At 51.8% G+C, this 13706-nt stretch overlaps 1 protein-coding gene across 2 annotated transcripts in view; it reads right to left on the bottom strand.

The window, feature by feature from the left end:
• Positions 1-1215: 1215 nt before the first annotated feature.
• Positions 1216-13706, bottom strand: part of EPAS1 (endothelial PAS domain protein 1) — an 88820-nt gene continuing 76329 nt past the window's right edge. For both annotated transcript variants that reach the window (XM_045549531.1, XM_045549532.1), the window contains exons 8-16: positions 11403-11550; positions 10539-10753; positions 9706-9896; positions 9041-9151; positions 7260-7750; positions 6210-6336; positions 5927-6041; positions 5439-5612; positions 1216-3422 (exon numbers count right to left, since the gene is read on the bottom strand). In XM_045549531.1, the coding sequence (XP_045405487.1) occupies positions 3271-3422; positions 5439-5612; positions 5927-6041; positions 6210-6336; positions 7260-7750; positions 9041-9151; positions 9706-9896; positions 10539-10753; positions 11403-11550 (1724 nt within the window). In that variant the 3' untranslated portion in view covers positions 1216-3270. The remainder of the gene's footprint in view (positions 3423-5438; positions 5613-5926; positions 6042-6209; positions 6337-7259; positions 7751-9040; positions 9152-9705; positions 9897-10538; positions 10754-11402; positions 11551-13706) is intronic.

Raw genomic sequence — 13706 nt, 5'->3', positions numbered from 1 at the left:
CCCCAGGGGCAGCAGGGCACACTCACAGCCTTCGGTATGGCTAAGGCCAGAGGTTTTGCCCAGGGACAACATTGTGGACCCCGTGGACCCACTGAAGTAGTTGGGGTCTGGGATGGTGCCCTTCCAGGACTGAATCTTGAAATTGCCAATGCTCAGAGGCAACTCTGCTCCCGAAGGATGCGCTGAGATGTGTCATTCACAGAAGAGCTTCAGAAAAGAGCAGGGGGCTGGGAGCCTGGCAGAGCCCAGAAACCCCAATCTGAAGGTCCAGGCCCCAAGTTTGGGGAGCGAAGAGTGAGCAAAAGAATGAGGAGGCGGTCTAAAGGTTAAAGTAATAAAGATATGAATTCTCTATTTGAAAATGAAAACAGGGTCTTATCATAGACTCTATCTCCCAGCCAGTGGTGTAGGATGAGAGGAGAGAAGTTGGCCAAGAACTTATTTTTCCCATCCACAGCTATGACTTCTGTAAATCACTTAGTAAGATTCTCAATTTCTTCTGCAAAATGGGTGCTCACAGCATGGCCAAGACGGGATCAAGTGGGCTATAACAAGGTAATGTGTGAAACCACACTGCACAGACTGAAGTGCTAGGCACGATGCATGCTGCTGGAATGGCTGGTTCTAGGACTGACAACGTGAGCAGAGGGCAGCAGGGTCTGCAGGTCACAATTTGGCAAAATGAAATTTAGGGAACACATTGCGCTCCTGTCTAATTCTGGGCTTCCACTGTGCCGTCTATGGCCAAGATTATCTTTGCTCTTCCCACCACATTCTACCTGGGAAGGCCCCCCCAGCCACCTCCATGCTGAAGGCCTTTCTGAACACTAGAGCCCAGGCTGCCCCCATCCCAAAGTGCTGTGTGTGACACACATGGACCAGCATGGCTCTCAAACTGCTTCGTGCCATTTTCTGAAAGCAGGGACTATGACTTCTTTGCTTGGGTTCCTCACAGGGTACAAAAAAGTGGCCCTGAAGCAGATGGAAAAATACCTGCAGAAATATGGAAAATACAATACAGCTTCTCAGTCTTAGATAACTGCCAGGTATTAATAATAGCCTGTCCTCCCTTCCCCAGCTTCCTGGAAGCTCAACTCAATTGGCTCATATGTAAAGGTCAGTGCCAATGTTCATTTTCTATAACCTGTTTAATATATACTCGACATCGGTGTAGCCCATGGTAAATCCACAGGAAATAAGAGCCACCAGCAGCAGTAGGATCAGAATACTTTAATAAGATATCAGTGTCAAAATACATTTCCTTATAAAGTTAAGCTCCCATATAGTTATAATGTTGTCAGTAGGAATTCGACAATATAATAATGTTCATGAAAACGTTACATTGACAGGTAAGGTTAATATGAAGCCTGGAATATTTCTCAGAGTGTTTTAGTAAAACTGCAAGGGTAAAATGCCCTAAACGCCGGGGCAACACACACAGGAAATCAAATACCAGCGTTTGCATGTCAGTAACCCTTCAAGTCCTGCTGCCGTGTGTTGGGCAACGCTGTGCCGCTAAAATATGATTGAGGCAACATTGCCACTAATTTTTCTCATATAACTTAAATTTGTTTTGAAAGTTCATTTTTGTTTTTGGCAATAAGTCCATCCGGGCTTACCAAATTCTTGGCCTGATGTGCTTTGTGTGTGTTTAGAATCTTCCTTGTACCCATGACAGAAAATTCCACATAATTGGTATTTAAAAAACCAAAGGGGTCGTCCCTCTTACCCAGTGAGTTACAGAGTGCTCTGGGAACACTGTTTTCAGTGCTTTCTACCTATACATGTCACCTCCTGTGACCCGGAGACCTCGGCGAGGGCCGGAGGCCGGGGGTCTGCCCGCTGCTCGCCAACAGGGGGCGCTGCCCCTCGGCCCCGCCGTCCTCCCCGTGCGCGCCCGCCCCCATCCAGCGCCACGTGCTCCCAGGTCGTGAGCTAGGAGGACGTGGACAGGACCCCTGCGCCGTTGCTGAATCCTTCGCTTGCTTTCTTGAATTCCCATCTCAACCATTTCATGGTAGTGTGGAAATACTCAAATGTGCCGCGTGAAAGACCATCAGGGTCACAGAGCTCAGTGCACTTGAAGGGCTAGCAACAAAACCTTAAGAAAAGTTAAAGCACTTCCCCTCCCTTAGCCTTCTCCCCACCCCCGCCCCGCGCCATCAGACCTCGTGGCCGCGCTGATAGTGATACATAGCACAGAGAGCGCGAGGAGACGGCGCGCAATCACCCCACACCATGACTCCACGTCTCGGATTGTTTGTCACACCTATGGCGTATCGCAAAAGCAAAAAGCCACTAGAGAGACCTTGAGCAGTGTTAGTATAGGCCCGCGGGAGTACTGTACAGTTCTGCAGTGTCGGCAACACCAAGAAAAATAAAATTAACAGCTTAAGAAAAAGATCTCAAAGTGATTTTGTGAGCAAGATTCCATTTCCGTTTCTAAGTTTTTAGATATTACAAAGTACCCATATATATCATAAACACTTAACCCAGATATAAATTTTCTTTTTTTAAAAAAAAAACTCAGTTATGTTTTTGAATAATAATGATAAATCCACCGAATGGGGCTGGGGGGTAGGGAAAACGCCAAACAGTTTAGGAAAAGCCACACTGTGCAACTTTCACAGATAACCACAGACGTTGGAGTTCACCCTTCACATTTCTTTTTGTCCAAAAGTCTTATCAAAATTAGAGCAAAGAGTCGGCTTTAAAAAAAAAAAGAGATTGAAATTTACAATATGGTGATTAGTTTTACAAAAGAAAGAAGGGCTTTGAGAGGGAGAAGCCACAAATCAAGTTTGGAAAGCAAAATTGTTTTGTTTCTCTTTGGCAACAACAATAACAAAAAATCTTTTTGATTAAATGAAGCCAAAGCTTTCCCTACAGAGAACAAACATACACCAAACGTGTTAGTATCAATATTTGTGTGTGTTGGGGGAGAGGGAGGGAGAAGAAAAAAAAAACCTATGGATAATATAAATTAGAAGTAATTAAAGGTCGGGAGAAAAAAAATCTTATAAAATTTAAGAACATTTTCATTGACAGAGCAAAACGGAACAGGTAAAACAACTGTGTATTTTAAAAATATAGATAAAGTGAGCATCTCAGAAAAAAGGCCACTGCTTGGTGACCTGGGCAAGTCTGCCAGGTTAAGTCCATCCTGTAAAAAGTGTGCTGGCGTTAGAAATACCTAGTTGCAAATACAGACGGAGAGTGAAGCTGGTGGGACGGCATCGGCAGGGGTGCTGCCGGGCGGGAGGGCCTGGCTCAGGTGGCCTGGTCCAGGGCTCTGAGGAGGTCCCCTCCTTGCAGGAGTGTGGAGCTTCCCGGCACGGGCACGTTCACCTCACAGTCATATCTGGTCAGTTCGGGCAGCAGGTAGGGCTCAAATGAGGGCCCCAGCAGCCGGCTTGCTATGCCTGCAAGAATGGTTGGTATCGTGTCATATTTTAAAAGGCCTGGACCACACATTTGGAAGAGTGTCTGTTCCATAAGAGGCTGGTGGGGATGAGACGGGCACGTGTAGAAAGAGGCGTGTCCAGTTTTTGTGACTGGTGGGGTAGGGATGGGGCAGCCCTCATTTCACTCTGCTCCCTCAGTGTCGTCTTTCCTGTGACCTGCTCCATGCTCAGTGATGGACCCTGCAGAAAATGCATCTGCCTCCAGACCCGTCCCCCAGGTAGGGTGCTGAGACCCAAGGAAGAGAGAAGCTCCAGTTGCAGAGCAGCACAGGTGTGTTTGGGAGGCTGGGTAGAAGGAGCGCTCATGAAGGTCTTCCTGGGCACAAAGGAGGAGGCTGGGTTGCCCACCCTGTGCCTGCCGTGCACTGGCAGCGGGGAGGGAAGGCTGGGCAGAGGAGGAATTCTGAACCATCTGGCACCAGCACACATATACACATATGCACATGCACACAGAACATACACATGGCTGCTTCTGAGATTCAAGGGCCTGAAAACCCAGTTTCTGTTTACCACCCAGCATCCTTGGCAGCCCCTCCTGGCCCCTGGGCCATTCTCTGAGTAGGTGGATGGGAAGGACAGAAGGGAGACTCCCAGCACTCGGGAAGGGAAGGCTCAGGCAGCAGCAAACGGCCTGGAAGTGGTGCATTCTGCTCTGCCAACGTGAGGGGCCTGTTTTCTCTTTCTTCCCCGTGAAACCTCCTAGCCCAGACCCTTCCTGGGGTCTGCACCTGCCTCCCCAACAGCCTCTGTGGGCAGAGGCTGGGACAGCAGCAATGGATCCGTGCTCCCCATCCCTTGCTAAGTTCCCTCCTCTTTCTATTCATGGTCAGAAATAACCCTAGCTGAAAAGAATATGATTTTCCCTTGATTTCAATATTCAAGGTACCTGTGGGCTTCATAACAGGAAGAATAACACTGGCTACCTTTTGCTGAACACAAATATATAGCAGTCACTGAGCTCAACACTTGACATGCAAATCTCTCATCTAAACTTACATGGTCAACAGCAGAGCTGGAATTTGAGCCCTGGTGATGCCACAGCCTGGACTCTGAAGCACAGAACTATGATTTGGCCCAAAGTATGTTGCTGAGGAAATTGCCATCCTTTAGGATAGGGGTCTGGTATGTTTTTACAAAACCACAAATTATGTTTGTGCCAAACATTCTCATGAAGAGATCTATGTTTTGCAAGATGTTATCAGACTAAGGCAGCCCAGGGTTGCAGGCAGGCAGGTATGCTGCAGCTGAACCTTCCAGAAAACAAATCCCATGAGGCAGGCCTACCAGAGCTCTCAGCCCAGCTCATGCCTGAACTCAGTGAGGGCCCCTGAGGTGTCAAAGGGGCTTTCCGCTGTAGGGTGACCTGAAGACCTGAGTAAAGGACTCGGGCTCTGGGACTCTCAGGGCGAGGAGAGGCCCTTCTAAAGCACTGAGGACAGATGGCCTTCCAGCCTCTGCTGCCTTGTGCAGTCTACACCTGGCCGCCACCCCTTCTTTCTTCTCCCATCAGCCAGTAACCTTCAATGCCCTAGCGGTGGCCAAACCGGTGTCTGGCCTTCTTATCTGCCTTCTCTCTTTTGGTTGCTCTAGCCTGAGTTTGTATTAGTTTTTTGCCATTTTAGTCATGTCTTAGACCCACCCCCAAGGAGGCCTGTCACCAATGTGTCAGAAGGAACCTAAACATGAGGGGCCCTGAAGCCTGGGAATCCGGCGGCTCTTTTGGTAAGTCATTGCCTCCCTGCACACTCTGGAAGAAAGGTGAGGCGGGCCGGGCCCTAGGGGACCCAGCACTGGCAGGCTGAGGAATCCTGTGCACGGTACTCAGCATGGCACCTGGGAGCGGGCACGCAGCAGAGGCAGTCATCTTAAGTCTCTGATGCTTCTCCCAGTGCTGAACTCCTGTCCTGGGAGGGCGCTGGCCTCTCACACACAGCAGGCCCCAGGACAGGGGCACCAGTGCCTACGTGCACCCACCTGACACCTTGTGAGCCGATGGCAGGCCATAGTCCTGGTACTGGGTGGCATAGCACGGCAGGGGGAACCCACTCTTGGCATTCTCCCCAGGACTCATGGTAGACGGTGGCTGTGGCGGCGGCAGGTGTCTCAGGGGCTGGTCCAGGCCCCGCATGGGGTTTTGGGGGAACTCATCTGAAAGACCAAAGCCAGAGAGTGAGGGTAGCAATGGCCCCCAGCATCCGCTTCCCTTCGCAAAGGTGCCCAGAGCCACCAGGACTGCGGCCGGCCCCGGGGCCTCCGAGCCTGGAGATTTCTGACAGCCTCGTCCATGGCAGAGCGGAACCGGGAGGCTGGGCGTGTGGAAGGCAGGGTGGAGGATGCCATCCATTCTGACGAGGCCCAGAGAGGCAGGTGAGGCCAGCAGTGAGCGAGCAGAGGAACGAGGATGGGCCCCTGAGCCGCAGCCCTTCCGACAGAACCCCCAGAGCCCCCGGCCTGCTGCTCACCATTGGGGATGTTCGCGTTCAGGGGCTTGTCGGGCATCAAAGGGCAGCTCCCACCCCTGAGGTTTTTCATCCGTTTCCACATCACGTGTGAAGTGCTGCTGCCCGGCGGATCCCCCTGGGTGTGGGAAGGGCAGATGTAGAGGGGAGAAGGCCAGGGAACCAGTCCCCAGGCTGAGTCAGGGTGGCTGGGTGCGGAACCGCTCCACACCCCACCCCTCCCTGCGGCCCTCACAGCCAGCCTCCCGCCCAGCCTGCCCTTGTGGCCAGTCAGGGGATGGCTCACCCCACTCATGTCCTGGAAGGCTTGCTCCTCATACTCCAGCTGTCGCTTCAGCTTCAGCTTGTTGGAGAGGGCTACCATGGCCGGGCTCATCACATCTGGGCCCCGAGACCCATAGCCCTTTGCAGACCTGCCAAGCCCAAGAGAGCGGGCCGTGAGGGAGTCTGGAGCCCCGTGCCACCCCGGCCTTCGCCTGGTCTTGAGGCCTTTCCGGACCCAACACTCGTGACTGTGGTGACTCGGAGACCCTGAGGGCAGAGTCTGTGGGCTGAGCCCCTGCCCCGCCTCCCTCCTCAGATATGAATGGCTCGAGCCACCTGCACCTCCCTGCACATGTGCCCATCTCGGCAGTCCTGGCCTCACGTGTGGTGCCCCGCTGAGCAACGTTCGTCCTGAGGAGGGTTTTTTCCTGCCCCTGTCTCTCCCTTGCCATACCCAAACCACTCCCCTCCCTTTTGTTCCCACTGAAGACCAGCCAGGTGCCCCAGACAAGCATTCCCAGCGGACCCTGGGAGCTGCGAGCCATGGACCAACCACTGTGGTTCGGCCCAGCGAGCTCTCAGCTGGGTGAAATGGGGCACAAGGGGGAGATCTGGAGGAGCGGAGGGAAGGTAGGATGGGGAAGGCAACACTGGCACCTGGGCACAGCCCCGAGAGGCTGTGCAGTGGGGGCCCAAGCAGTCAGGGAGGAGGCATGGGCATCTTTTCACTTTTCTCAACCAGGGTTTCAGGAGAGAATTGAGAATAGTCACTCCAATAATTTTCTGTGTTCTGGGGCTCAGATGATGAGCCCTGAGTGAGAAAGGCACTCTCGGCTGGTCTGAAGGGAGACGGTCATACAGTTTCTCAGAGCTCTCCATAAGCCCTTTCTCTCCTTGTCCTATCCTCATCCCTGATAGGAACCTGTCCCACTCTGGGCCTCACTTACCTCGAGGTGATGCCCTCAAAGCACAAGAAGGGCTAAATGGAGTGTCAGCTGTCCCCCCAGCCCAGTGGTACCTCTCTGCCCCCTCCCCGCTCAGCACAGCCACACTGAGTGCCTCTGCCACTCACCTTGTCTTGAACATGGAGACATGGGGTGAGGAGATGGGGGGCCCCACTGGAGGTGATCCCAAGGACTCTGTGTGCTGATCCCCAACGGGCCACTTCGTGGGCCCGAAATGTAATGGTGGATCCGGGGGCCACTGTGTGTTGGATCTGCCCCCCATGGAAGAGAGAGGGGTGCTGGCCTGGCCACAGCATGGTGGCAGGGATGCCTTGCTTCCAGCATCAAAGAAGATAGAGGACATGGGCCGGTGCTCGGGCTCTGTCTTCTTGCTTCCCAGCTGCTGCTGATACTTGTCCAGGAGGAAGGGACTGTGCGATGCCGCAGGGGCCAGTGGCTGGAAGATGTTTGTCATGGTACTGAAGCAGTGCTGGGGGGTGGGCTGCGGGCTCTCCGGCAAGAGCTGCTCCTCCGGGCAGATGGGGCTCAGCTGGAAGTCTTCCCCATCCATGGGGATATAAGGCGCCAGTGTCTCCAAGTCCAGCTCGTTGAAGTCCGTCTGGGGGAAGCAAAGCACGGCCAGGAGGCTCAGGGTTTGGCACAGTCTCACGAGTGCTATTCCAGCTCAGCCCCTCATCCTTCCCAGGCCCCTGCCAGAGCCATTTATCCCAAGCACAGTTTCACAGGGTTACTCCCCTGCTCCAACACCTCCACCCGCTCCCTAGGGCCTACCAGGAAGCCTCAGATTTGGCCATCCAGTGTGCAAGGCCTATCTTGTGACACTAGCCTTTTACCACATTTGTCCCCTCTTCACCCTGTGACTCTTCATGTTCCACACTGGTGCCACCTCCCCAACTGACCAGAACCTCTCCTCTCTGGCAGCCAGGGCAGCCCACCTCTTCCACAAAGCCACCCTAGGTCTCCCTTTCCCTGTGTCCCATGACACTTAGGCCTGTAGGGCATTGAGGATGGCTTGTCCTCATCTCCCTTCTATGCCCTAGCACAGACCTGAGCAAGCAGGAAGTGCCCAGGGGCAGAGGGACTTTTCCAACCAGCAGATAGATAGCCTCCCTTAGGTTCACAGTGGCATGATGGACACTACAGGGAATACTCAAAGGAGATGGAGAACACAGTTTCTGCCTCCAGAGACTGACACCCTCCCCGGGGAGATACTAATGAGTACAACTCTAGGAAGTGTTGAAGGAACAGCAGCAGACAGCTAAGTGATAAATCCCACAGGACTTCTGAGGAGAGAGAGGGCACCAGAAAGGCTGAAATGGGAAGTTTTGCTAAAGAGCTGAAACTAGTGCCAGGCAGGGTAAAGATACAAACTGAGGAGCAAAGTGGACAGCTGGACAGACAGCTCAGACTAAGACAAATGGGGGATTCGTGGTCCTCCCTGAGGTTTTGTGAACATGCATCCACCCGTTCCTGTCTGGGTGCATAGTTTTTGTAAGAACATTAGGCCTTATGTAATGAATGTGTTCCTAAAAAGTTGTAGGTAAATGAAAAGTTATCAAACAGATGTCATTTTAAACTATATTTCAAATAAAATGATTACTGAAAAAAGAAAATCCCAAGATGAATGTCTTTGTGAAGAGATGAATTGTCCCCTATGTTTACAAATGTTTTATAAATCTGGATATGCTTTTTAAATATAGAGCCTCCTTAAAGAAATATTAAGTGGTGTAGTTTTTTCATGTGCACTAAGAACGTTATCCAAGCAGGAGGCAGATAGGGGGTGACCAGAGGCTCCATTTCCCTGTACCCACATCCATTTAGGGGACCTGAGCCTTTGTCCTGCCAGACGGTGGGCACGGACCTGCCTGATCTTCTCCATGCCACCTACCTGGGTGCTGCACGGGTCCTTTGCTTCTGTATCCATGGCAAAGAGCTTCTCAATCACTTCAATCTTCAGGTTATCATCCAGAGCTGAGTAGTAGTCTCCAGGGCTGCTGGGCTGGGGGCCAGGAAGGAGGGGGATGGAGTCAAGGACATGGCCCCGTTCTCAGAAGTCCAGCATGGAAGGAGAACTACATCCTCAGTCCCACAGATTCAACTCTATTCCACCAAATAAGTGTTTGTAGAGGGGCCACTAATGAGCCATGTGAATTGGGTCAGTGCATCAACCTCTCTGAACCTCAGTCTCCTCAGCATAAAATGAGGCTGGTATCGCTTCACAGGTTGTCTTGAGCAAACAGGATAAAGGCTGTGACCGTCAGGGCTCTGTAAACTGCGGCTCTGCGCCCTGTACAGGATGGTCACTGCCCTGCACTGCGGCTGACCTTGAAGCTCAAAGCCCTTCAAGGAACTTACTTCAGTGGGGGTGGGGGATGGACACTAAAAGCGAGGAAACACCTCTAATACCTGGCAGCTAAGTGTTCCAGCCACTCTCCGGGGCTCTGTGATAACTCGAGGAGGAGGACAGCACTTCTATCCCAAATATTGCTTTAGCCATCTGGCAGGAGCCCACCCTCTCCACATCTTCACCCAAAGGGTGGGGGGGCAGCTCACCGTGGAACAGCTGCTGTTGCTGGTGGCACTGGGGGTGGTGCTGCCTGGGGCGGCTGCCTGGGGCACGGTGAAGGCAGGCAGGCTCCCAGCCTCACTCTGGGTGCTGTGGCTCCTCACCTCTGCCCCCCACGGCTGGCTTGGGGGCAGGATGGCCTTGCCATAGGCTGAAGACTCCTCAAAGTTCTGGCACCCTGTGGAGACAAGGGCCTGGTGGTGAGTACACAATCCCCGGGCTCACCCCAAGGCAGAGGAAGCCCAAATGTAGCACAAAACATCCTAAAAGGGTCTGGAAGGGCTGAGAGCCCTGCTGGGGACCACAGTGACTTGCATTCCAAGGAAAGGCAAGCATTTTAATGAAGTCGTGCATTTGAAGGCTTAATCCTGGGCCTCAATCTATTCTCCGTCCATGTTTCTAGAATTATCCCTCTCAGCATCATTCCAATTCAGCCCCCGGCCTATACAAGCAATCTGTCTTTTGAGACCCAGGTAGGGATCTGTCCTCTCTCTGTGGTAACTCCCCTCCCTCTCATCTCGGACCCTCACTGCCTGTGGTTCACAATTGACCTCTCAGGGGGTGTCCTCTATTAACCTCTCCTCGCTCAGCACTCCATGGGGTCAGACCTGGGAGGGGATTGCTCAGTGGCAGGTGTATATATTGCCCTTATGTGCCCAGCAGTGCCTGACCTCTAACAGGTGATTAGCAAGAGCCGGGGAAGGGACAGGGTAGTTTTGGTTAAGGAAAGGCTATAGCTGGGCAGGCCCGGTAAGGTAAGAACTTCCCCCCCACCCTCCAAGAGGGCTCCACGGGCCCAGCTCAGCTAAGAAGCACCCACCAAAATCCAGAGAAATGATGGCATCTCCGGGGGTGGGGGCCAGCTGGGCCAGTTCCTCAGGCTCCTCCTTCAGCTTGGTGAACAGGAAGTTACTCTTGTCAGACACGGCTACGTCACCACTGCTGTCAAAGATGCTGTTCATGGCCATCAGGTGGGGCTTGAACAGGGACTCCGTCTGGTCCATGGAGAACACCACATCGTTCTTCTCAATCTCGCTGATGGACAAGAGAGCGGTCAGGCCTCCCACATTTTCTAGCAAGATCCTTCTGCTGCCCCAGACATGGAAACCCTGATAGCTAAGCTCTCAGACAAAAAGACAGGTGGGGACCCTGTGTGCTGGCATTTTGTAAAGAACTACACAATGGACGTGTGACTTGTGGGGGTAGTGACCATGAGAGCGGCCCCTGAACATAGCTGTTTCTACGCTGTTTACTCTCCGGTCTGTTTACTCTGCAGACCGGGTGGTGTGCAGAGGCCGGAATGCTTTTGCTTGTTTGTTTCACCCTAGCCATGACTTCCTCTAGCTTTCTTCCCAGATGTTACAGGGAGGAGGCGTTACATCTTTTTTTCCCAAAAAGCAAGAGCAATTCTTTTCCCTTTTCCCTCATTCAGAAAATACTTAAGTGACAACTGTGTGTCATCTGCCTCCCCCTTCCCTTGTCAGAGGCATGGCATAAATGACAGGGTTAGGGGGAAGGGCAGAACAAAATCCCAAGTGTCCCACTGTTCCCAAGTGTCCCGGGGAGGCTGAGGCTCAGCACTGTGAAGAGCTCCGGGACGTGGTGCCCTGGGCCTGTCGCCCTCCGTGGTCGGGAAGCTCAGGCGCCGCCAGCCGGCCGCGAGGCCCTGCGCTCTCCCGCTCACCTCAGGACGTAGTTGACGCACATGACGCACTGCGGCTGCAGGTTGCGAGGGTTGTAGATGACCGTCCCCTGGGTCTCCAGCCACACGTAGCCCCCGTGCTTGGCGAGCATGCGGTACTGGCCGCTCACCACCTGACCCTTGGTGCACACTGCGGGAGAAACGGAACCGAGCTCAGGAGGGGGAGACCCCGCGGGAGGGCAGTCTGCAGGGGCGCGGACAGGACCGGGCGCCAGGATAGGAGGACCAGGGAAAGTGACCTGGACGAGAGCCCGGAGATCATCCCAGCCAGCTCTCCATTTTAAATACGGGAAAAGGAGGTTAAGAGAGGTTAAGTGACTTGCCCAAGGCTGTCTAGTGGGGGAGTGGCCCATCACCCATCCCTTAGATGAGGCGGCTCACAGACCAGCTCAGCAGTAAGCAGAACCTGCCCTGTTTTCCTCAGGGGGGTTCAAGGAGAGGAAGCCCCTCCACGCCGCCGGGTGAGGAGCAGCCTCCTCTGCCAAACTCCCCAGGCCGTGGGGACTTGCAGGCAGGCTGCTTGGAGAAAGCCTCGACCATGTTGCAGGCCCACCACCAATGCCCTCCTTGTGAATAGAAGCCTTTTTTTTTTTTTAATTAATATACTTGATTTTTCCAGGTCATCTGTCAGGCCTTGCCACCTTTTGGGCCTAGAAGGTTTGTGACCCACAGCAAGGCGGAAGCAAACCACCCCACCCTTTCTTAGCCGAGGGGAGAAAGGGATGGGACTCCAGCAGCCTACACGGTTTCTTCCTAAGCCGTGATAAATCCTTTACACTCCTCCCAACTGCCCAGTGAGGCTTCCAGATTGTTCTACGTGGTCGTTTAAAACGTGTTTTTACCATCTAAAAACATTGGGGAAGGAGTTCCACATCCCAGACTGTCTTCCTCCCCCGTCTGGACTATTCTATCCACTCCCATTAAAAAGGAATCAATATATTCCTTCCCATTGAGGTCTACTAATGTTAGAATTTCTGGTATTTTTCTGGACTGCCCATTGACTTTCATTCTTTGGGAATTCAATCTTCAGAACTTTAGCCTAGAAGTCTCCAACTCACAGAGAATTGGGATGAGGCATGGTGGAAGGATCAGGAAATCTTGCTAGCATGGAGACTTTGGGAAAGGAACAATTCTTTTTGGTTTTGGTTTTTCTCCTCTGCAAAATGGGACATTGATGATAATAGTGGCAATGATAATAATTGTCATTATTAGCTACCCACAATACCACTGCTAGTTGTACCGAGCATCAAATGTACCTGCCTGGCTTATCAGGCACACAAGTTGACTGAATGCCATGGACAAATGTTGTATAGGAAAAGCCACCTCCTTCCCAAAGCTACTAATATGTATGGTGTCCAGACCCTGTCACTAACAGTTTGTAGATGATGTCCTGAGCATCCCCCCATGGGAAAATATCCAGGTTCTCTGTAAATACAAACAATCTCCTCAGTTCTTTTGATAGGCTTGTGGGCCACCTCCCCATTCACCAGCCCCCCACAGCCGAGGAATGCAATTTGGTTTGTACTAATGCTGCCTATAATCCTTCACACTTACGTTTTGCTTGGTACATTTTACCCTCTTGGAAAATTTAACAAGCACTTGTAAGGTGCAGCAATGACTGTGATTTACACTGTGTAGTGCTCTGCAGTATCCAAAACTGTCTCAGAAGATGAATTCATTTCTGCAAAGCACTTAAAACAATGTCTGGCACATAAAGCACTCCAGAAGGGCCAGTTGCTGTTACCTCATTTAATAAGCAACATTGTCAGGTATCTATTATTATTCCTATTTCAAGTGAAGAAATCGAGGCTGAAAATTATTGAGTGATTTGCTGCAAATTCCCCTCAGTGGAAACAGCAGACAGAATTATAGTCCCAATTAAAGACACTTTGTCTAGGCTTTTTTCATTTTTCATTTTTCAACTTTATTGAGGTTTAATTTACCTTCAATCAAAAATGCACCCATTTTAAGCACACAGTTCAATGAGTTTTGACAAATGTATGCACCTATGTAACTATCACCACAGTGAAGGAACAGAACTTTTCCATCACCCCCAAAATTCCTCATGCCTCTTGGCAGCTAATCCTCATTCCCACCCCTGGTTCCAGGCAACCATTGACCTGCTTTTTGTCAGTATATATTGGAATTGTCTTTTCTAGATTTTCATATAAGTAGAATCATACAGGAGTATTTACTCTTTTTGTCTGGCTTCTTTATACTCAACATGTTTCTGAGATTCAACACGTTGTAGGTATTTGTGGTTCGTTGTTTTTCATTGCTGAGTAG

Source organism: Lemur catta, chromosome 4 (genome assembly GCF_020740605.2).
Source record: "Lemur catta isolate mLemCat1 chromosome 4, mLemCat1.pri, whole genome shotgun sequence".
Lineage (NCBI taxonomy): Eukaryota > Metazoa > Chordata > Mammalia > Primates > Lemuridae > Lemur > Lemur catta.
This window is presented reverse-complemented; position numbering and strand designations above follow the sequence as displayed.